Consider the following 22,778-nt stretch of genomic DNA (forward strand, 5'->3'; position numbering starts at 1 on the left):
ATATTCGATAATAAGAACATGTCCTTAAATTTCGCAATCGGTACTTTCGCATGCAACTGTAGCGTACACAACAACGCACATTCACAAATTCAGTACACATTTCCTTCTATCAAACTTTTTCTTTCCCTTCTCTTCAGGATAGTACAGGGAATGTTGGAAATTAGGAAAAAACACATACCGTATTTCCGCGCATATAAAGCCATGGCGTTATATCCGAATATAAGGCCACCCTCACTTATAAAGCCATGGTGTTAGAAGTGAACAAAATTCAATGTGGAGGAAGTTGCATATGGCGTTAAAGGTGAGTTCAATTCTTTCAGTGAACCTACAGTAGCGGTGATTCTCTCTGCATGTGCCCATCCCCACGGTCACATGCCATACCGCCACCGTACCTTCACAAAGTTTGTATGCCACCTTGTACACAATAGGTTCACAATTTGAAATTTTCAGGGAAAATTGAAAGTACATGTACATGGATGCTCGACATGAACGTCCAACGGCACCGCACGAGAACTCGAAGTTCATACTCTGCCGATTTTTTCCATGTACGCGTCTCTCACTTTTAGCACCATGGCGTTAAAACCGAGGCTATTTTCTCCAATAAGTTGGTCCAAAACAGCGATGTTTCACCTATAACGCCATGGCTCTATATGCGCGGAAATACGGTAACTATAAAGAAAAAGAAAGAAAAAGTCAACACTTCAACATAGGCGATAAAATGATTTAAGTGTTAAAAACTCAAAAACAAAAGCTGCAAGTTGTCGACAAACACGTTGAACACGCGAGGGAACACTTGTCACACTTTCATGCGCGAGATTACGGTATTTATATTAGGTACAAGTATGCGTCGCTGGCTGGTTTCTGTAATTTGAGCACTTTCTAGCATGAGTACATTGGGTTATCCTAAATATCTGTGCCTCTTGTCACCATGGTGGTCGGCTTAGACCGGTCTCACTGCAGTTCAGTCCTACTTAGCATGTACAGGAAACCTTCAGGATAAAGTAGCCTGAATATAAGCAAGAGTACATAACCCCCAAGAGTGTGCAACTGCCTGCACAACCTCTATGCTGTGCTGCGACGGCAGAACTTCACATCACGTGACATGGTTCAAAAGGTTATGCTGGCAAACAGTGCAAAGTGACCACAAGAGAGTTGTACCCAAAGCTGGGCTGCGTACAACCCTGTATCTATCATGCACAGAGTGCAAATAATGTGTACGGGTTCATCACGTGATGTGAAGTTCTGCCGTCGCAGACCCCATAGCTGGAGTTGCACACTCTTGGGGGTTATGTACTCTTGATATAAGACAACACGGACTATGAAGTATTATTTTGAGGACCATGCACTTTCGCTTTGCATGCACCAGCCGTGGGTGAATACTAGTATACAGTAGTCCAGCAATAAAGTTGGGATTGCGCAGACCTTGGAGGCACGCTATACTGAGGTGTGACTGTAGTTTTCACTGATAAGGCCTCACTGGTTAAAATACGTAAAACAATTACCTGTCTAAAGTATTGAGTAAAGTACAAAAATACATTGTCTAGATGTCGTTTTGCATGGGCAATCCCATCATAGGCAATGCATTGTAATCTTATGCCAGAAGTATCACCAGCCCAGCTCCAAAGACATACAGGGAACCATGCCACAGAGTTCTAGCACCACTCACCTGCAGACCACAGTTGCCCATCTGGTGCACTGTTGACGGAGCTGCGCATAGCACGCTATGGTGTGTGCTGTGCAATGCTGGAATGCACACACGCACGCATGTAGAATAGATACGCACACACGCGCACGCACGCACACGTGCACGCACACACACAGAACAAAGTGCATTAGACATGAAACCAAGTACACTGGTACAAAGGGGAGCGCATTAAATAGAAGCATAGCTTAAAACAACATTAGATGAAACAATCACAGTCAGACATAGTCCCCATGATGATCATTGATTGACACTGGCTGAGTGCCTGCGGTAACACTGTACAATGGTAAAGCGGCAAATACATGTAGACACAATTATATTTGGCACACTCGTCATACTTCACAACTTACATTCACCAGATATGGTATTCGTCTCAACCACTAGTTCGTAGACGTGACAGTTCATCGGGCAACCAGCATACGAGATACGCGCGGAGTCTTTATTGCCTTTGAATGACGGGAAGTGAGTTTGACGGAAACTTGCCTCACACTGAGGGTGAAGATGAAAACAAAACACAACCAGTTGATGAATGATAACAAGACCATAGAATGGACCATAGCCAATGAGTCAATATGAGCCATACTCCAATTTCCACAAGCAAATTAAATGCAAAAGGTGACAAAGTTATTTAGTAGTACAGTAAAACCTGTAATGGCGACCACTCGGATATGGCGACCACTTTTCCTTGTCACGGACGCATTCACGTTCAAAACACCTCGGATAAGGCGACCACTCGCTCAATGCGACCGACGACCACCCACCCGCGACCGCGTTGCACAGTGCTGGTCATGTAAATGTACGCATTGCATGGTGCACCAGGCATGGTAGATCTACACATCAGTGCAGGAAGTGTAGATGTACGTGGTGCATGCACGGCATTTGACAGGTCTGAGGACCCCAGGCACATGAGTCGTGCTAGAGTAGCATAGGTGTGTGCACTGTGATGCACTGATCAAAATGATGTATCACATGTGGATATGGTCACGTGACCCACTGAACCTGGATAAGAAGACCACCTGGCCACGGCGACCACTTTTTCTCGTCCCTTGAGGGTCGCCTTAGACAGGTTTCACTGTATTTACCTGACGATACGTGCCAACGTGACGGTTTAGTCGGCGGTTGTAGTTGAGCAGGTAAGATGAGAAGGGATTGTTCTCAGGCAGTGTGTCTGATAACCGCCGCACATCCTCCGACAGGGCTGCATCCTCGGCTGCCCACAATGCGTAGAGCTGTGGGTACACAGAGCAGGGAAGAACACCATCATGGCATGGCTGTAAGAACACCATCATGGCATGGCTGTAAGAACACCATCATGGCATGGCTGTAAGAACACCATCATGGCATGGCTGTAAGAACACCATCATGGCATGGCTGTAAGAACACCATCATGGCATGGCTGTAAGAACACCATCATGGCATGGCTGTAAGAGCACCATCATGGCATGGCTGTAAGAACACCATCATGGCATGGCTGTAAGAACACCATCATGGCATGGCTGTATTATACTAGTGTACATACTGTAGACTGAAACTCTCCTTCTCAGGCGCGTGCACGTGCACGCGCATGTGCGTGTGCATGGTGCGTTGAACACATGTGCATGGTGCGTTGAACACATTTCCAAGCGGAAATTAATTTTAGCTATTATGTAGCTGAACATATGTCACGCAATTACCAGATGCATGGGAAACACCCACATAGTGGAACAAGAGGTACTAGTATGGATACTTTACATGGGTGCAGTGTATTACCTTTGCTGGCATACTGTAGGTAAAGAGCGACTCGATACTGCGTTCCTGAACCTGAACCGTTGATCCATTCGGTGTGCTATAGTTGTAGAGGACGTTGTGGATTATGTCAGGTAGTGCCACCGTGATGTCAAACTTCTTGTCTTCTTCCGCAACCCAAGACAAGCTGCATTCATACAGATAAACAAACACACGTACACGCGTGCACACACGTGCATGCACACGCACATACAGCAAATGCTTTGAAGTGGATGTGGTGATGTGAAGATGGAACAAGTGATTGGACTTTTTAAAAGTAGCAACTGATATCCAAATCATCTGAGAGCAACACAGTGAACGCTGCTGAGTCACCAACTTACATTTTCTTGGCATCTGAGTCCGGATTTCGATTGTCGTCGACTACGATGGATGGAACGGCAGCAGTAGACTGAGTGCGCAACACCACTGTATGATCATCGTCATCTTCTAGGCTTTTACCGAAAAGAATTTTCATGGCCACGGGTAGACCGGCTTGTAGAGTATCATGGTCATCCACACGTGCAATAGCAAGACCCGGGAACAGACCGACACGAGAGGCAGCCGAGTCTGCAGGAGCAGTGGATACAAGAGAAAAACACATCAATAGGATTTGATGCATTGTACGTGGTTCTTGGGCCCAATGGTTTGGCATGAGGTAGAGCTAAGCACATGATCATAGTGCATTATAGCATAGTGTAGCCAAGTCTGTATGTGGTGCTGACCGCCCAATGGCGTACAGATAGCCAAACTTTACTGCCAGGCTGTGTTACTGCACACATGCAAACACACAGAAGTCGACAGTTACAATAACCAGGCAATATGATGTTGCCTGAGGAGCGCTGCGCCTGTAACTCTGAGTTGCAACAAATCGTCCTGACTTCAATGTTAGAACGCTCAGCCTCTGCCCCGGGTATTGGGCACTGTGTGAGCAGTGCAAGTCATCTACTGTGCAGATCTAAACAGATTGAGATAATTATATGCAGCGGCGAAGCGCCACAGATGACAAGACTCTATTGATCGGGGTTTCTTATTGCAGTGCTCACTAAGCACAGGTCTTATGGCAAGACACGATGTATGTTAATCAAATCAATGAATGTGAATAGCTAAACTGGGCGCATCATAATTCCTTGGACCACACCGGCTAACATAAGGGAGACTGTCAGAAGACTGTCGCCATTCGAAACGAAATGCTGAAATTAGAATCAAGTACTAAGTTACTATTACTGTCCAGCATGTAAGGCTGCAGCGCGTGAGCACCCGATGCACAGCACAACAATGCCATCTTGTTTAATGTGTATCACGCTGAGAATAGGCAAGAGAACTGACCTGGCACGACATGTGTGATGCTGACTGGCTGTGAACCACCCATGCTGTATCCATACTTCTCACCAGACGCCACCTGCATTCGCTTCATCCTAAAACAACACATGCATCAAAGCACATGCTAAGCCATAGTAACATGTCTGTCATGAGCGATGGAGCTAGCCAATTCTACAGGATATATGCTTGCAGTACTTCAAGTGCACATGCAGGTATGTGACTGGGGTGCGGTATGGAAGAATTTCCGGACTCATGCTTCAGCTAACTGGACTGGACATATAAGGCGCGGCCAAAACCGACCGGACATAGCCCTCAAGCCTGGAGTTCCTTGCTTAGGCATGCGTGTACATTTCTAGGACATCGACACCAGTTTGCCCTAGAAGGCGCTGGGGAACATGGAACTCCACGAAATATGTGGCTGGTATGACAAACACGGTTTGACAAATAATGACCATTGATACGGGTATGACAAGATACAATCAGGACTTGGGCAAGCACACGTGAACTGATGCCAGTGTAAGTAATCCAGCCAAAACGGAGGGAAGGACGCATCGACACACTGGCACACTGACACACGTCGCAAGTGCACTTACTCTGTGGAAGGCGACATGTAGGTGAGCGACAGCCATGTCGATCTGTTGCGCAACAAACCCACGATGGACTCGACGTCAATGCCGACCACCGAAACGCCATTGACAGTGTGGATATTGGCACCGACTGTCAGACCTTGAGTCTGGTTAGAAAGAATTTGAACAGAAAGACCACGGCATGGTTTATGACTATTACACGCTGCTTGTATTGCAGGTCTTCACGCACTCGGAGAAACAATATTTTGATCACGCAAGGGCAGGCATGATCAACAAATCAATAGTTGTGCCCCGAAGTGATGATGAATAGTAGATTCAGCACTACACCTGCTGATCATCCAACACACTACTACTGCCCAGACCAGTCACACTGTCAGAAACTGACAGTCACACCACTACTAGCATGTTCACATTTGACTTACAGCTGCAATGCCAGTCGCAACTACCGAGGACACCACGTTGGGCCGGCTGCTGTTGATCGAGAAGCCGAGTGTGTCAGTTTTCGGCCGAATGTTGATGGCACGAGTAGTGGCCGCTGACTGGACTTCCAACACCTGACTTGCACCAGGGGCTGCTAGCTCTGTCTTTTCCTTGAGTTCGTCAGCACAGAAGCGGTAGTGCATGTCCTCCCGGTCTCTGAACTGACTCTTGCCGTCCACTGTGGGACACGCAACGTAAGTCACACGAACACACATACACATGCACGCACACACACACACGCGCACACACACACACACACACACACGCACATGCACACAGAGTCACAAAATACGCCACAGTGGAAAATGTGCTGCACTGGCAGCACAAGTACATGTATGTTTGAAAATGTGGACGGCTCATGAGGAGGCACAGTAAATCCACGCAGCACAACAACTAATCATAGTAGAATGATTCTACTATTCAGAGGTGCTCAAAGTGCCTGGTGGCAAAGCTGTATTTCCCATCTAAAGCTGGCATATGTATCCAATTAATGGTGCGTGAGGGTTGCATTGAGCATGAAACACTCAGTTACATTGGGTAATGGAAATCCTGCTCGACCTGTTCTGTCATGACTAATCACTGATGTCGCTAACAGCCTGGCATTGCAAGACTAGAACACAGTAGTGTTCATTCTCGCATCAAAATGCTCATCCGCCTGAGGACTTGGAACACATTTAGCGCTGAAACAATTAGTACTAAACAGGGAAGTACGTTGAAATGCTGCAATGCATTGTGCTACAACACCAATGCTCATTGAAAATTGAAATGCAATTGCCTGAGGCTGTGCACCATAGCAATGCAACTACCTGGATTTATTATTTATAGCAATGTGTATTTTTAACTATTCACACTCTTCATCCGTGCTCAAGAATAGAACTCTGGTGGGGACAGTGTCGCTCTACAAGTACAAACACCGCGGTCCGCAGGCGCGTACGCAGGGGTTTCCCGTTGCCCGGAACCCCCCCCCCCAACCCCAATGTTCCAAACGAGCAATGTTTTTGGGCATTTTTGGTAGGGCGCACGATCGATCTGGTAAGAATGCAAAACTTCAACAGATCGCAACTCAGTCAAATCTCGCTCAAATCCAACGATCCAAATATCCAGGTCGAATAGAAAACTCTCAGCTGTCGGTTGAAATAATTTTCGACGCGCTGCGAGCAATGTCTCTTGAGATAAATCATTCGTAAGTTGAGCCGCGATCTCGCAATTTCAAAAGCTCGCAGTGCGACTGGAGTATCCAGAATTTGAGACTTTTCGTCGCGTTGATTTGCTCAATTTTGCAGGGGCTTCACTTGTGATATTTTCAAGAGAACACAGGCAAAAATCGAAACTCTGGGATCAAGAAAAACGAAATCGCTGGAGCAGGACGCGTTTGGGCCTTTGGGGCATTTTTTCGCACCGTCGCTGCACTCTACCGCTATAAATAGCCATATCGCTGGATATGTACATGACTGTACTGTGTCCTGGCTATCATGGTCGACCTCATTCTCTCCCTGGTACCTTTCCACTTCCAGGAAGTCCAAGATAATTTTTATTTTTTATTTATTTATTTCACTCAACTCGTGGTTCATGACCAATTGGCACGCGAAGTGCGAGAGAGGGGTTATAGCCAACCACGGCAAGAAAAGAAAAGAAAGGAATATAGAAAAAGAGAAGAAAGAAGGATAGACAAGAATACAGCAATGAGATCCTATCGTACTACATTATGCGATCGGAGTGCATTTTTAAAGCTGGAAAGACATTTTGATGTCTTAACATGCTGGGGAAGTTGCAGCCAAAGGCTGTAGGACAAAAACAGAGGAGAGTTGGTAAATGCGGCTGAATTAGCACGGGGAAGTGAGAGACTATTACGAGTGGACCGGGACAGAGAAAACCAATTGAATACGGAGAGATGAATGGGAATTTTACCTAGGCGAATTCTGTGGATCAAAACGCAAAGCTGCTGTTTGCGATTATCTTGCAGTGGCTGAGTATTGCTGATACAATAGAGCTCAAGACTAGGAAATAAACGCTGCTTGTTAAACAATATTTTAAGAAGAGAGTTATGTTGGATTTCAAGTTTGTTCACAAGATGTTGACTTAGACTACACCAAGACTGACATGCATACTGGAAAATAGGTAATAGATACGAGCGATAAAACATAGAACGGCATGTATTTGGCAAATGAGAACGATGAGGATATAGGATGCCGAGAACACTACTAGTTTTCTTGCAAATATAGTCTACATGAGGAGCCCATGTTAGACAGTCGTCAATAATTATACCAAGGTGCTTATGATCATGGACAATTTCTATGGTCGATGAGCTGCCAGGACATGATAAAGACACATTACAGAACTGATCACTAGCACCGCTACAGAAGAACATCACTTTGGTCTTACTAGTGTTCGGTCTCAGCTTCCAAGTCGACATCCAAGAAATGGTGGAGTTTATCTTTTTCTGGAGGTCATTGACTAGCAATTGCTTGCAACTACTTGAAGCGGAAACTGTGGTGTCATCGGCGAACAGTGAAACATTAGGGACAGACATCGGTAGATCATTGACGTAGACTAAAAAGAATAGTGGCCCCAGGATTGACCCCTGTGGAACACCAGAATTAATTGCCTGGGGAGACGAGAGGGTGTTGCCGACGCGTACAGCCTGTAACCTGTCAGTTAGGTAGCTTTCAAAGAAACAAAGCAGGTTGCCACCAATGCCATAGGCACCCAACTTGGCAATCAGGCCTCTATGCCAAACAGTGTCAAAGGCTTTCGCCAGGTCAAAGAAGCACATGCCAGTATGTTCTTTCAAATGTCGGGACTGCATGATGTTTTGGATTAGGTGGACTAGGTGCAGAGCTGTGGAGTCCCCTCGCCGGAAACCAGACTGCATGGTATGCAAGTACGGGGACAAGTGTCGATATAGCTGATCGTACACAATGCGCTCAAACAGCTTTGAAATACAGCACAGTAGGGAGATGGGTCTGTAGTTCGCTGCATCCGACCGGCAGCCTTTGCGCTTATAAATTGGGACCACTAATGCGTATTTCCATGCGGAGGGAAAGATTCCAGACGACAGAGAGATGTTAAAGAGCAGCGATAACGGATATGCTAGGCTGTCTTGGAGGTGTTTCAGGATTTCGTTTGGTATACCATCGTAACCAGGAGACTTCTTATTGGGGAGACTGCGTATGTATCTGGTTACAGTACGGGATGAAATCGTCAGCGATGTAAACGTTGACTCTACAGGTATTTGGTGGATAGGAGGAACTAACCATTCAGGTCTATCCTTAACGCAGAAGCTGGTAAACTGCTCATTCAGAGCATCCGCAATATCAAGAGGCGCAGTGGCGGAACTTTGGTCAGACCGTGTGATTGCTGTTGGACTAGAGCTCAATGACGATGCTGATTTACGAAGAGTTCTTATAAATGAGTGAAGTGATGGACGCTGGCTGTCGTTGAGAGAATTAGTAATGGACTGGATGTATTCTTTATGGGCTACACGTGATAACGTTTTTGCTATATTCCGCTGACGTTTGTACTGCGTTGCATTGGACGGGGTAGGGTATTTTTTATAGATGCTGTAGAGGTCATGCTTTCTCTTAATGCCTGCCCTGAGCACTGGTGTCATCCATGGTGGATCCTGGCGTAAAGGGCGGCTTCGGTTTCTGGTGGTTGACTGGTGATCGCGGTGAGAAGAGCAGACTGAGAGAGACGATTCGAGGAGGGACGAGAAGTTAGAAACGGCTGTATCAATATCAAGGCCGCATAAAAGGTCACTCCAGTGAGTTGCGGCAATTTCAGCATTGACGCCTTCCCATTGCGATTGAGTGAGCAAGTGATGGCTGAAGCGAGGCGGTGCAGTGTCAGATGTGGACTCTCGAGACTGTGCTATGTCTTTAGCTATGGAGAGCCTGCCGAGGACGATTAAGTGATCGGAGGCACCCAGGGGGCTCAGGGATTCAATGGATGTGAACCTCTCGGGAATGTTTGTGGCGACCAGGTCCAGGCAGCTACGGGGCCCATTGGATGTAAGATGGGTGGGGAACGTAACAAGTTGAGACAGTGCTATGGAGCGAAAAAGGTTACACAAGGCAGAGCCTGCAGCAGATGTTGAGTCGGAGGCACACCAGCTCTGGCAATGGGCATTAAAATCACCAGTTACAATGGTAGATGATGGAGCAGGTAGCTTAATGAGAGCAGTCCGCAGAGTGTCTACAAATATTGTAGGTCAGCAGCGTGCTGGTTAGGGGGTCTATACAAGCAGGCAAACGACAGTGGCTGGGATGAACCTATGGGAGTAGCTTCAACAGCAATTGCTTCAAAGTTCTGTTGGCGAAATGAGTGAATCTCTCTCACTTTGCTGAAGGCGGTAGTGAGCACCAGGATGGCAACACCCCCATAGCCTGTGAAGGGGTCAGGGTTAGAGGGAGTTTGCGGTCGGTCACGGCGGAATACTGCATAGTTCGGCAAGTGTAAGGTATGGTTGGTGGTGAGCCAAGTTTCGGTGATGCAGATAATGTCAGGCTTCTTGGCATTACAAAGGATGGAGAGTTCACCGAGTTTGTTGTTTATTGAGCGTGCATTTATCACCGCAACAGACACGTGGGAAGAAGATTGAGTAGAATGGTTAGAGGAGCTGGAGATAGGATAGAAGGGCTGTGCAAAAACATTTAGTGTAGAGTCCAGGCTCGAGGAAACGGTTGAAGTAGTTGGAGGGTGTGGGTTGAAGGGGAGAGCGTTGGGATTTAGGATGCATGTACTGCTCATTTACCTACACTGTCAGAGGAGAAGCGCCATTCGCGAACACGTACGGAGGCAGGCCAGAAGTCATCATATGGAGATTGAGTGAGTAGTGTAGTGTAATGAGTAGCATCATGACAGAACTCTATCCCTAGGCGTATCATTGTCTGTCTCCAGATTTCTCCTTCCTACTCCCTACACTCACTCGCATTGATCTAACGTGTGTACTGGTATAAGAACCGCAGCCTGCCTGCTGTACCATTGACTCATGCATTCATGTACCGCTGCACTTGCTGGCTGCGCATCACTAACCCTTCCCCTTCGATGGCACAGTCCCCGCACTGAATGCAGTACTCGGGGTGTGCGTGCGTATTCATGTCTGACTGCACTGCCCTCGGGCTCCATCTATACATGGCATCCCGTACTGGGCACGCTGCTTCCGGTCGCTGCTGTGTGCACGCAGCACCGCCGTCCATTCCGCTCTCTGCCTTCTTTACACAGTGATTCCCGATTGGAATCACTCTTCGTTTCTGCTCTCCTTGTAGATAGTTGTGCTTTTCCGTGTCCGATAATGTTCCCCCTTTTGCAATAAACAGTCAGGCGAAACTACTCTATAGTCCATTTCAAAAAGATTAGCAATCAGGTTTTGGTCTTAAAAAGTATGAAGATAAGGGAAATTTGGACAACAAAGTACATAGAATGGCTTGCTAGGACACGGCAAATTGTTCTGTGAAGGTTTCGGAACAATTGGACCAGCCGTTAAGGAGTTAGAATTTCGGCCAGGTTTCCGGCCTTTTCCCATGGTTTACAATTTGCCCTGGATGTCAGTATCGATTTTTTTATCAAACCCAAGATTTATCCGTTCCTTTTTGGCCTTGTGGTTATGAATGCTGTCTGCTGACCATGAAGTTGTGAGTTCAAATCACAAACTATCTTCGTCAAACTTTTTTTTTCATTGTTTTGGTGATCACGCTGGTACAAAAAGTACAAGCCAAAGAAGGTGGCTGCGCCAAACGACTTGTTGTTGTTGGAGCTCGCGTTTTCTGCCGAACTTGCTGACACTTGACTGGTTCACGCCATGTGAACACACCCACAACACTGAAACGGTGTGAGTGAACACGGAAGTCATTGCGCTGTAGCTACGTGCTGTTGAATACAACGGCACATCGATCGATTTCTCTTTGAGAATTATTTTAGTATTTCAAGATCGCCAATTTATTTGAATTTAGGAGTCAATGCCGTCTTCTATCAGCTTTCACAGGCGTCTGCTTTTCTCAAAATGTCGTCGAAGTCACACGGATAGCTTTGCCAAGTCATGGCCTTGGGAATGAGTCTGTGTCGATGTCGTTTTCGTCACATCGTGAGAGTAAATTGCATCGCAGCTCAAAGAAATTGGGCACGAAACGAATTGGGACCCATCCCGCTCATCAACATTCACCACACTTTCGACATGTCCTCTCTGACTCCATATCGATACGAGGAAGAACTCGTTTGTTGTAAACCAGACGTACATGTACCGATGTGAGTGAGTTGTCATTTTTCATGCTTTCGCGCGGATTATTTCTTCGAGTTCACAGTGAGTTTTTCCAGCCAGCTCTCGAGCGCGCATACAGTAAGACGGCAAACTCCCCGGGCGATCGCCAGGATTGCTAATCTTTTTGAAACTGACTGTAAGTAGCTACCGCTACAAGTAGAACTGAAGTTATGATCCAAAGAACATGAAAAAATGGATAATTTTGAAAATTTCCTAGGGCTCTTTAGTAAGGGTTAAAACGAGTCATTGTTTGCGATTCGGTTGGAAACCCCCCTACAGTCCATTTCAAAACTATAGACGCGTACCTAGGCAAAATTGCCGCAAAAACCGTTATGCCAGCATCTATACCACAAAAAATCTGTGATCACTTTGTGTGTGTGTGTGTGTGTGTGTGTGTGTGTGTGTGTGTGTGTGTGTGTGTGTGTGCGTGTGTTGAGTTGAGTCTCTTGAGGTCAGTTTGATCTTTTGAGGCTCTGTCTAGTTCCCGTCTTCTACTTACTTGGAGCTCTCCCTAAGTTAGTTCTCGCCCCCCAGGGCTCTCCTAGCCTTGCTAGGAGAGCCCCTGGCGTCCAGATAGAAATACAGGTCGGAGAGGCTCACGGCGCGTCTTCCAGGACAATTTAAATTTTGATATTGTCACTGGCGCGCCGCTCTCCGTCCTCCATCCGCAGTGGGCTAGCTACCCCTCGGATGTCGCCTCTACCATCCTCAGCTTTTCAGCAACCAGAAAACGGGCGACGTCGTCGCAGGCAGGATCCCCCCAGCAGAAGCGATTCTCTACTAAAATTCGCTTCGTGGAATGTCAGAACTCTCGTGAATGCTGACGGCCCAATCGAAACTGCTGCGTCTGGACATAGAGTAGTCGAGGACAGGAAGATCAATACTGTCATAAATGAGCTGAAGAGACTCGACATCGAAGTGGCTGGACTTCAGGAATCGAAGTGGTTTGGAGCTGAGATCTACAATGTCGCGGATTCGATCGTGTTGTCGTCTGGACGTCCCGTACCATCTGAAAATTTCAAACGCGGAGAAGGAGTCTGCATCGTCCTGAGAGGCCGTGCACGGAACGCTTTCTCGGCAGGAGGAAACCAATGGACGGCGGTATCGTCGAGAATTGCACAATGCAAGTTGAAGTTCGTCCACCACGGAAACAAAAACACCTGGATCAATGTGATTGCATGCTACGCTCCAACTTTCAGATCAAGTAGGGAGTCCAAAAATGAATTTTTTGCATCCCTGCAAGCGAGCGTAAACTCAGTGCCACCAAGTCAACAATTGATTATCCTTGGCGACTTCAATGCACGGGTTGGTCTCATCCAGAGTGCTGATCCATGGTATGGGACTTGTGGAGATAATGGGATAGGGGAAACGAACCACGCTGGACTGGAACTGCTCCAGTTCTTGACATGCAACAGCCTCACTGTGTGCAACACCTGGTTTGCCAAGAAGCGTATCCACAAGTATACATGGCAGCACCCACGGTCGAAGAAGTGGCACTGTATCGATTATGCCATTGTCAGGCGGCAAGATCTGCTAGCCTGCACAGACTGCCGCGTTATCCGTAGTGCGGAGTGTAGTACCGACCACAATCTTGTATGCTTATCGTTCTGTCTGTCGTACACCGTCAACTTTCGCACCGGAGTAGCACGGCGTTCACGCTTTAATATCCAAGCTCTCATGACCCGCCCTGGTATGACCGACGAACAATCTAATGCCGTGCAGGCTACTCGGCTCCAATTCGCCTCCGGTGTGCAACACCATCTGCAATCGTCTGGGCCAGCTGATACCGTTGATGCCAAGTGGTCGGCATACAAATCTGCCTTGACCTCCAGCGCTGAGGCACACCTGGGCAAACCCGTTCGACTACAACCAGACTGGTTCCTAGCAGCAGCAGACATCCTCCAACCTCTTTTTGCTGAGCGCACACGCCTCCATCAACAGTGGCGTCAATCAGAGCTGCCAGCGGACCACCGCCGCTTCCTCGATGTCCGAGGTAGATGTCGTACCGCAGTTGGTGCAGCGAAGAGTGCATGGTTGGAGCAGAGAGCTAGCACTGTGGAGCGTGGCAAATTTAGTGGTAAGCACGTTTGGTCCGCCATCCGAGACATTCAACGGTGCTATTCAGGACTCCGATCCGTCACCATCCATCCGGTCCGTAATGCTGAGGGCATAGTTTGCACGTCTTTGGAGGAGCAGGAAGACTGCTGGTCCACTCACTTCTCGAACTTGCTCAATGTCCCCAGTACCTTCAATGCCTCCACCGTTGCTAACATCCCTCAACGTGAGCCTGACGAGTCTCTGGCAGTCACACCAACAATGGAAGACCTTGTCGTCGCCATCAGACACCTTGCAAATGGCAAAGCTGGAGGTTCCTCGCGTATAGTCCCCGAGCTTGTGAAAGCAGGTGGCCATGATTCCCTGGACGCATTGCTGGATCTCGTCCAACTTGCTTGGACGACGGCCACTGTTCCGCAGGAATGGCGCGATGCCGAGTTGGTTCCTGTTCCCAAGAAGGGCGACCTGTCCAAATGTGATAATTGGCGGGGTATTGCCCTTCTTGATGTTGTTGGCAAGGTGTGTGGCCGCATGATTCAAGATCGCCTGCAGTTGTTGGCTGAGTCGGAACTCCCAGAGTCCCAGAGCGGCTTTCGGCCAGGCAGGGGCTGTGTTGATGCCATCTTCTCGCTCCGCCAGCTAATCGAGAAAGCATACGAACATCGTCAGCAGCTCTTCTGTGTGTTTGTGGATTTGAAAAAGGCGTACGATTCTGTACCACGCGCTGCTCTCTGGGTGGCCTTGGGCCGACTTGGGGTCCCGCAACAGCTAGTGGCCCTGATTAAGGCTTTCCACACCTCTACCTCTGCCTCGGTCCGAGTTGGCAACTCCACCTCTGATGAGTTCCCTGTGGTTAATGGTCTCCGACAAGGATGTGTCATGGCACCCGTTCTCTTTAACCTGTACTTCGGGGCGGTTGTTGAGACATGGCGTGCCCGGCTAAAGGATGCAGGTCGTAGTCACTCTGTCAGCATCCAGTTTTCCATCGATGGCCAACTCTACCCCCGCTCATCATCGCGCAGGGCTGGCGAGTCACTGTCTGTTAGTGACCTGGAGTATGCTGATGATGCCGTTCTCGTGTCTGAATGCCGTAGTGATGCTGAGTTTGGTGTGGAGCTCTTCTGTAGTGTTGCTCGAGAATTTGGACTAACTGTGAGCATCGCCAAGACGAAGATCATGACGGCGGGCCATGGGGTCTCTGCTGAAGACTCGGCTGACATCGTTCTCCCCCTTGGCACTATCGAAGCCGTGCCGAAGTTCACCTACCTAGGATCCATAGTGACCCCTGACAGTCGTTCTTCATCCGACATCAAGCGCCGTATTGCCGAAGCCTCAAAGGCCTTCGGAGCCCTCCAGAAGGTATTCACTGACAGATCTCTGTCCCTCTCTAGTAAACGCCACCTGTACATGGCCTGCGTTTCCTCAATATTACTGTATGGCGGAGAGTGTTGGACCCCACTCCAACGGGATATTAGAAGTTTGGATAAATTCCACCATCAATGCATCCGGACTGTCCTCAGCATCACCAAGCCTCGTCAGTGGTCCGAGCGGCTGTCATCCACAGACCTGCGGAACCGTTGGGGAGACCCAGTACTGATGTCTACACGCCTCCGCAATCGGCGTCTGGAATGGACTGGGCACGTTGCGCGTATGGATGAGGATCGCACCCCCCTCCAACTCCTCTTTGGGTGGCTGCCTGTGCCTCGGCCGTTTTGTGGTCCCCGGCGACGGTGGAAAGACACGGTGATGACCGACCTCAAGGTTGCACTGCAACAGCCATCTCAGTGGTTCATCCTTGCTCAGGACCGCCAACAGTGGAGGGAAGTACGGGTTGCCCCTCAGTCGAGCTCCACCATGCCCAAGTCTGTGCATTGCGCAGTGTGTGACCGGAACTTCTCACGGGTCTCAGATAGGACGCGGCACAAGTGCACCACTCAGAGACGGCTTCCCATCCAGCTCCAGCGTGGATCAGTGCAATGCCAGAACTGCCAGAGGTGGTTCCGCAGCAAGGGTGGCTACTCTGTTCATCGATGCCAGCCTGTCACGAGTTCTCCTACACCAACAGTCAGTCTGTCTGTGCCACTTTCAGCTTGTTGCCAGCAGCACTGCCCAACATGTCAGCGATGCTTCCGTTCTGCGGCCGGGTTCAAGCGTCACAACTGCAATCGTGGTGCGAGACCATCTGCTGCTGAGAGAGCAGGTCTGCCCCTCAGCTGCCCACGTTGTAAACGCAATTTCCGCCGGCAGCAGGACCTAGCCAGACATTCGCGGTCCTGCTTGTGATCCGTGTCCCGTTTTCTGGTCCCCTTTCCATAGGGGTGACACTTGCCCCTCTGGGCAGTCATGCTGCTAGTAGTAGTAGTAGTAGTAGTAGTGTGTGTGTGTGTGTGCATAATTTTTTCCAAATTAGGTTATCCAATCGTTTAGAAACTATATGAGAGTAATTGTGGAGCGGTCCTGAGCAATATTCCGAAAACTATTCTCAAAAAGCTCCAGCCAAATTTGAAATATTTCAAAAACCCTACGCGTCTATAGTTTTGAAATGGACTGTAGAGGTGACCCTGCGTACACGCCTAGTCCGGGTGTGCATGCGTAAGCTGCTTTGGGTGCAACACATCGCACGGGTGTTGCTCAGCCAGCGTAGCTCCATGCACACGATGCACGTTCAGAGGCATGCAGGATTGCTGTACATACCATGTGACAGCAGACCTTCGCCAAGCAGCTCATCGCAACATGCCTGCGCATCCTCCCGTGAACTGAAGTCATTCTGCACGGCACATGTAGAAAGCAAAAAAACAGAAACAAGTTCTGAGAACAGAGCTTTGAGCAGTAAGCATACTATAGGTACTGGGTGTATAAAACAAAATCAAACTCAGGAAAGCTACATGGGTGCTGAGTAATGGCAACACACACACACGCACATACTGGTGATATCAACAGGCACTGGGCAGATAGACGGATGCGCTTCTTACATGTGCTACTAAGAAATCGACGAGCTCTTTGCCGGTGAACGTGTGCTTGATGCCAGATCCCAACTTATGTTTGATATCCCTGACAAGAAGAATGGACACACACGCAACAGAGGCAATCAACACAATATCTTAACATCTTACAAAGCCCCCTGAAAACACACACACACACACGTGCGTATGCGCGCGCGCATACACAGAGCTGGTCCTAAAGAAACCTCGCTGCCATGCAAAGAACATCAGTCCAATGTTTTCAAATTCTGCACGAACAGGGACAATGTGGACATAAGTACCACTCACCGAACAATTGGCGTTGTTAACATGTGCAAGCGCACATAGTACTGTAACGCCTGTGCACAGGGAGGAAAGCCAAAGAAAACTGAACATTAGATGGAAACATGGGCAACATGTAAAAAAATAGCAAGGAAGCCAATAAAAAATGGTAAAGTTCACACATTCGCGTTACCACCGGCTATACAATTGTGTTGAAGAACACAGCAAGAAAGCCAATGAACCGACGAAAACAAGGTTCCCCAAATCAAGAATATGAATTGCAATACACGAGTGAAAAACAAACCTCCCCTTCACTTGCATCCACTTCAACCACCTGTGACCTCACAGCTTACCTTCCTGGAGAATGCACTCGACTCGACGCGTGCCTCGAAAGTGCCATCGTCGAAGCGAAACCGGTACAGGAAATTCTCGTTCTTGAAATGGGATTTGTCGCTGACTGCAGACAGAAAACATACACAAGAATGCCAGTGTTGATGTACTCACTGTGAATGTGCACAATCCATTACTACAACTGTTAGCACGTGCATATTGAAAGCATCACTATCGATGTCGATACAGGATGAACAGAGGATGCAAAACAGGCCATGTACTTGCAGTGCACAACACGGTATTGAATTCCATGTACTACTCAAGGACAAAAGTATGTACTTCGAGTACATGTATCTTGATTCGAGGTCACGGGTGCATTGCTAACACATGAATTCATCTGCGAAAGATGCAAAACTGTAATAGTGACTACTTCAATGGTAGCCCTTGGTTCAGCTGTATGACCCTCTTTCCCCTCCCCAATCTCATCATGCTGGCCAACACGACATCCGCAGGAGGTAAGGTCAGCTCCAGATGGACGGCATAATGTCCTTGGAACTGAGAGAGGTGAAAAAATGGCATGGAACGAGCCAGTGCACACGCGGAGAGTGATAAGTCTTACCATGATGGATGATTCCATTAGAGACCAGAGCACATCCTAACTCCACTGCTTCTTCTTCACTTTCACATTCTTTGGACTCCAACATAAACTGAACAAATTCCCTGGAGAAGTACAGGAGGAGGAGGATGACGACGAAGCAGTTAATCTCCATGTGCAATTTTCAGAGCACTTCAAATCTATCTGTTGCCATCTGTCGTGATTACTTCTTACTGCCATAACTGACAAAATTAATAGATTCACGAACTGATCACAATTGCAGAGCCTACATGCGTGGCGGTTAATTAAATGATAATAGAGAGGTTCCGCACTACGTAAAGTTGAGCAACTTTATGTTAGGGGGCGGCAAAACCCCGTGAATTCGCGAGTTTGTACTCCACTTACGGAAAATTGTCTACGGAGAGTACGTAGATAGGGCTCTGATAACGTAGCTGGTCCGTAAGTGGATTGGGGCACAAATTTATGACTCTCTCCCAGGTCGATCTGGTCATACACTGCCCTGTTCGGAGTTGCCAAGGGCAGCTACGTGATTTGAAAATTTCGTATGGCGGAACCCAGATGCACATGCAGTTTCCGTAAGACTTTCCGTAGATCGACTATGATTTTTGCTAACGTAATAATATATTACGTTATGCGGAACCTCTCAACTAAAGCTATAACATTACAAAAGTTTCCTCGGAGACAAAAAAAAGCTAGAACACCTAGGAAGAGCCTGAAGGTTGCCCTCTTCCGAAGTGTTGAAATATTATTTTAGAACAGCTCACTTCTTTGCGGTGTTCTACTTGCCGTTAATTCAGACCCCATGTGGCGTCTCTGTCTCACTCTGGCCAGCCATGTAACAACAAATCTACCCTGGCAACTTGCAGACTGCTGCCCAGTGTATTGTCAGCACATCACCATGACTACCCTGGCAACTTGCAGACTGCTGCCCAGTGTATTGTCAGCACATCACCATGACTACCCTGGCAACTTGCAGACTGCTGCCCAGTGTATTGTCAGCACATCACCATGACCTGGGGACCTGTACTGTATACTGTAGGTCATACTCACATTCCTGAGAAGCACTTCGCTTCGCCGTTCTTCGAGCCGACGACATTCTTGTGATCACGTATTGTGCCAGATTTGCGCATGGCCTTGTAAACGCGATCACCTGCAAACACAGAAATTGAAATGGAAAGGCACATCAAAAACGCTCGAAATCCTGCAAAAAAGGGGAAGGCTGTGAAATGTGTCACCTGTGAACTCTACAGGAACATGAGAATAGGGACAATCAGGACCAGACCGAGCAGCCGGCGATAGTGCTCAATGCACCAGTGTGCAGAGCGGTATACATGAATGCAGGAGACAACAGACTCTTTTGCTGTAACATTAAGTTTCACACACTGGACGATCATCAGTCGGACAGCATGCCCACAATTTTGTTCAGAGCGGGCCTATGCACCGTAGCTGCTGTATGAGTTAATGTGCACGTGTAAATGTAATACTAGTAGACCAATGGGTCAGCACCGTTAGGTTTGGCTGGACTAGTAAAGCACAGACACACACAGACACACAGACACACACACAGACACACACACACACGTCATCATCATCGCAAACAGTGTAGTAGGGCAGAAAAACTGCTAACAAGAATGATTGGGATGGAAAAAGACCAGCTGAAAATAGTGTTGGCCAGGTGAAATGGCAAAGCTAAGAGTACCAAACCCTTTACTTGGATAACTCACCACGAGCTGCGATAAGAACATACGAATCTTGCAGAGACTTCAGCTTGAAAGCTAGAGAATGAAGACAAGCACCATCAGACAACACACAAAATTACACAATGCGTTTACCCTAAATAGTTTTCGTCCAACTCTGGTCAGGGAAGGTACAGTGGAAGAAAAGAGAACAAGCAGCATAGAAGGCAACATCTTGCTGGAAGTTAGTGCTAATCTGGTGCATTGCACAGTGAGGTGCAAATAGCAACACTTGGCCAAGCACAATCAGTGGCAAAAGTATCATGCAGATCAGGGTGGGATAGCATAGTGCTGAAGCACGGTGAACAGAGCAATAATGAATAACAACTTGGTGAGAAATCCGTTGTATGGCAACACTGGCCAACGCCTAAATGCACTGCTACTTCACACAGTCGGACGGTTCTTTCTCAACGTTTCGGTCACTATGACCATCTTCAGGATGGAGTAGGCAAGGAAGCAAGGCAGACTGTAAAACAGCAAGCTGGCTAGGTGTGTGCGGAATACAGCTTGCTGAGAGATGACACAGCGAGTGAAACAATTGGAGCAATCGTGTACGCTTCATCTGATTTCACGAAAACATCCAACATGGACAGAAAATTCAAGATGGTGGAACTGGAGATCAAACACCGAACAATGGCACGAAGCCAGAGGGAAATTTTGAATCGTGTTTTCACTCTGCCCAATGCAAGATCACCAAATATCACTTACCTCGCACTTTCTCACGCTCAAATAAGATTGACTCGACCCACTCCTTTCTCTCCTCGATTGTTTGCGTCATACACATGAATGCCTTCTTCTTTTCTTTATCCTGGATGCGCCAGCCATACTGGTAATGTACATTGTTGTTGACAAAACCTGGTAGAGCACATCAAAGCAGTAAAGCAAGGACGTGCATGACACTGAAACAGGGACTGCAATGAAGTACTTATGCTCAATTGTGTTGTGCAAGACCAAGTTGGAAGGAAATATCTTCAAGCAGGACACTAACTCACCAGGTCTCTCAACCATCTCATCAATCTCCAGCATGTCCAGCAGAATACTGCCCTTGAACTGGTATACATTAGCTGCTGTCGCTGATAGACTCAGGTTTGACATTGCTATGCAAAACAACAATAACAACAACAAACAACAAACAACAAACAACAACAACAACAACAACAACAACAACAACAACAACAACAACAACAACAACAACAACAACGCCAAACAAACAAACAAAGTGAATAAGAACACAAATTTACAAAACAAGGTTTTACTCCCCACCAGCTGGGGTCAGGACAAAAACCTGGTGGTGATATCAAAGTGTGAATTTACTAGACATGTGATCTGAAATCTAGCATTGGTAGAAGAAAATTTGAGCATGACATTCAGGCTGTGATATTGCATGTAGCTCATCTAGGATATGCATTGTGTGTGTGTGTGCGTGTGTGTGTGTGTGTGTGTGTGTTTGTGTGCACGTATGTGCATTGTGTGATTCGTACGTGTTATCTCAACGGGCGGCTTCACTGTACTTGTAGTCCTAGACTTCCTCCTGCAGATGAAACGAAGAAAAAGCCGCATGCACACATACCATGAAATGGTGACTGAAAATGGCACAAAAAATCACGGTCCGATTGAGACTCGGCTGAAGGCCGAGTGTTCGGCAAGCGTAGGAACGCCACCACTCTCTATGGATCAAGATCAAAATGGATCAACATGGCACAACCAGCACACAATATCAAGGTGACACTTCACTTTTTCACGTCATCAATCGCTCAAGAAGTAAGTCCATACCGTTTGCCATCCAGCTTCTTGCACTGAACCAGCAGGTGATCGAACAGAAAGAAGTGTCTCTCCTGTGCCTTGCTGGCAGTGATCTTCAGAAGCACACCACACCTGAGCAGCTCGTTACACGTGTCCACCAAGTTTGGACCCTGGACAGAGCAAGCAGCACATCAGGACGACATACAGTAGTTCAAATCAAAGTAAGCAAGGTGGCAACACATTGTTGAGAATGGCACGATCTATGAGGTGACCAGTCATATTCGGAGTTTGTAAAAGTCTTGGGACTTCTTGCAGCTTGATGTGTTCAAGAAAATACACTTGGGTGGGTACACCCATTCCCGCAACACTGCAAAACTGAGCAGGTTAGAATGTTTACCTGACGATGACCACATGCCGAAATGTTGCAAGGTTGAAAACGGAACTGGCTCAGATCTAGGGTGTTGTGTAAATGTGTCTGACCACTCAAGTATTATTCTCTTTATATACATTACGTACATGTGTTCTGTTTAGGCATATTGGCGAGGTTGGACAACATGCAGAGCACTAGTAGCTTACCTCCCAGCCTTCTATACCCGCCTGCCAGTCCATAATTTCCTCTAGCTTCTCCATTCTTCTGCGCGCCTCGTTGATGACACTGCAGACCTCCTTCATGACTTCACACGCATGGTTGCAGTCCTCGTAATCAGGATGATCTGGCCCGGTGTGCTTGCACAATTCCTGTAAAGAACGCGCAAGGCCACACAAGACACAAGAAGCATTAGAATCGGAGCACACATGTACAAGACGCACACACTGAATGGAGACCAGCAGCGCGAAACAACAACTTTCCAGGGAGATCCAACAAGAGTGGGTGATCAACAGTTAGGGTGAAGTGATTGCCAGTGGCCGTAATTGCATCGACAACAGTTTCTACTTCCCTGACTCTT

The 22,778-nt window shown here is 47.6% G+C and overlaps 1 protein-coding gene across 1 annotated transcript in view; it reads right to left on the minus strand.

Moving 5' to 3' along the window:
* The window catches only part of LOC135808203 (phosphatidylinositol 3,4,5-trisphosphate-dependent Rac exchanger 1 protein-like), a 43,354-nt gene that overhangs the window by 16,039 nt on the left and 4,537 nt on the right, over positions 1-22,778 (minus strand). Inside the window, exons 5-24 of the mRNA XM_065321362.1 lie at positions 22,408-22,569; positions 21,862-22,001; positions 21,570-21,619; positions 21,081-21,185; positions 20,797-20,943; positions 20,077-20,127; positions 19,403-19,502; positions 18,356-18,456; positions 17,760-17,863; positions 17,434-17,483; positions 17,137-17,215; positions 16,859-16,931; positions 5,796-6,031; positions 5,380-5,519; positions 4,793-4,881; positions 3,808-4,033; positions 3,452-3,614; positions 2,785-2,931; positions 2,053-2,191; positions 1,667-1,743 (exon numbers count right to left, since the gene is read on the minus strand). Of these exons, the coding sequence (XP_065177434.1) occupies positions 1,667-1,743; positions 2,053-2,191; positions 2,785-2,931; positions 3,452-3,614; positions 3,808-4,033; positions 4,793-4,881; positions 5,380-5,519; positions 5,796-6,031; positions 16,859-16,931; positions 17,137-17,215; positions 17,434-17,483; positions 17,760-17,863; positions 18,356-18,456; positions 19,403-19,502; positions 20,077-20,127; positions 20,797-20,943; positions 21,081-21,185; positions 21,570-21,619; positions 21,862-22,001; positions 22,408-22,569 (2,379 nt within the window). The remainder of the gene's footprint in view (positions 1-1,666; positions 1,744-2,052; positions 2,192-2,784; positions 2,932-3,451; positions 3,615-3,807; positions 4,034-4,792; positions 4,882-5,379; positions 5,520-5,795; positions 6,032-16,858; positions 16,932-17,136; positions 17,216-17,433; positions 17,484-17,759; positions 17,864-18,355; positions 18,457-19,402; positions 19,503-20,076; positions 20,128-20,796; positions 20,944-21,080; positions 21,186-21,569; positions 21,620-21,861; positions 22,002-22,407; positions 22,570-22,778) is intronic.

The sequence above is a fragment of the Sycon ciliatum genome, chromosome 1, assembly GCF_964019385.1.
Source record: "Sycon ciliatum chromosome 1, ocSycCili1.1, whole genome shotgun sequence".
NCBI lineage: Eukaryota > Metazoa > Porifera > Calcarea > Leucosolenida > Sycettidae > Sycon > Sycon ciliatum.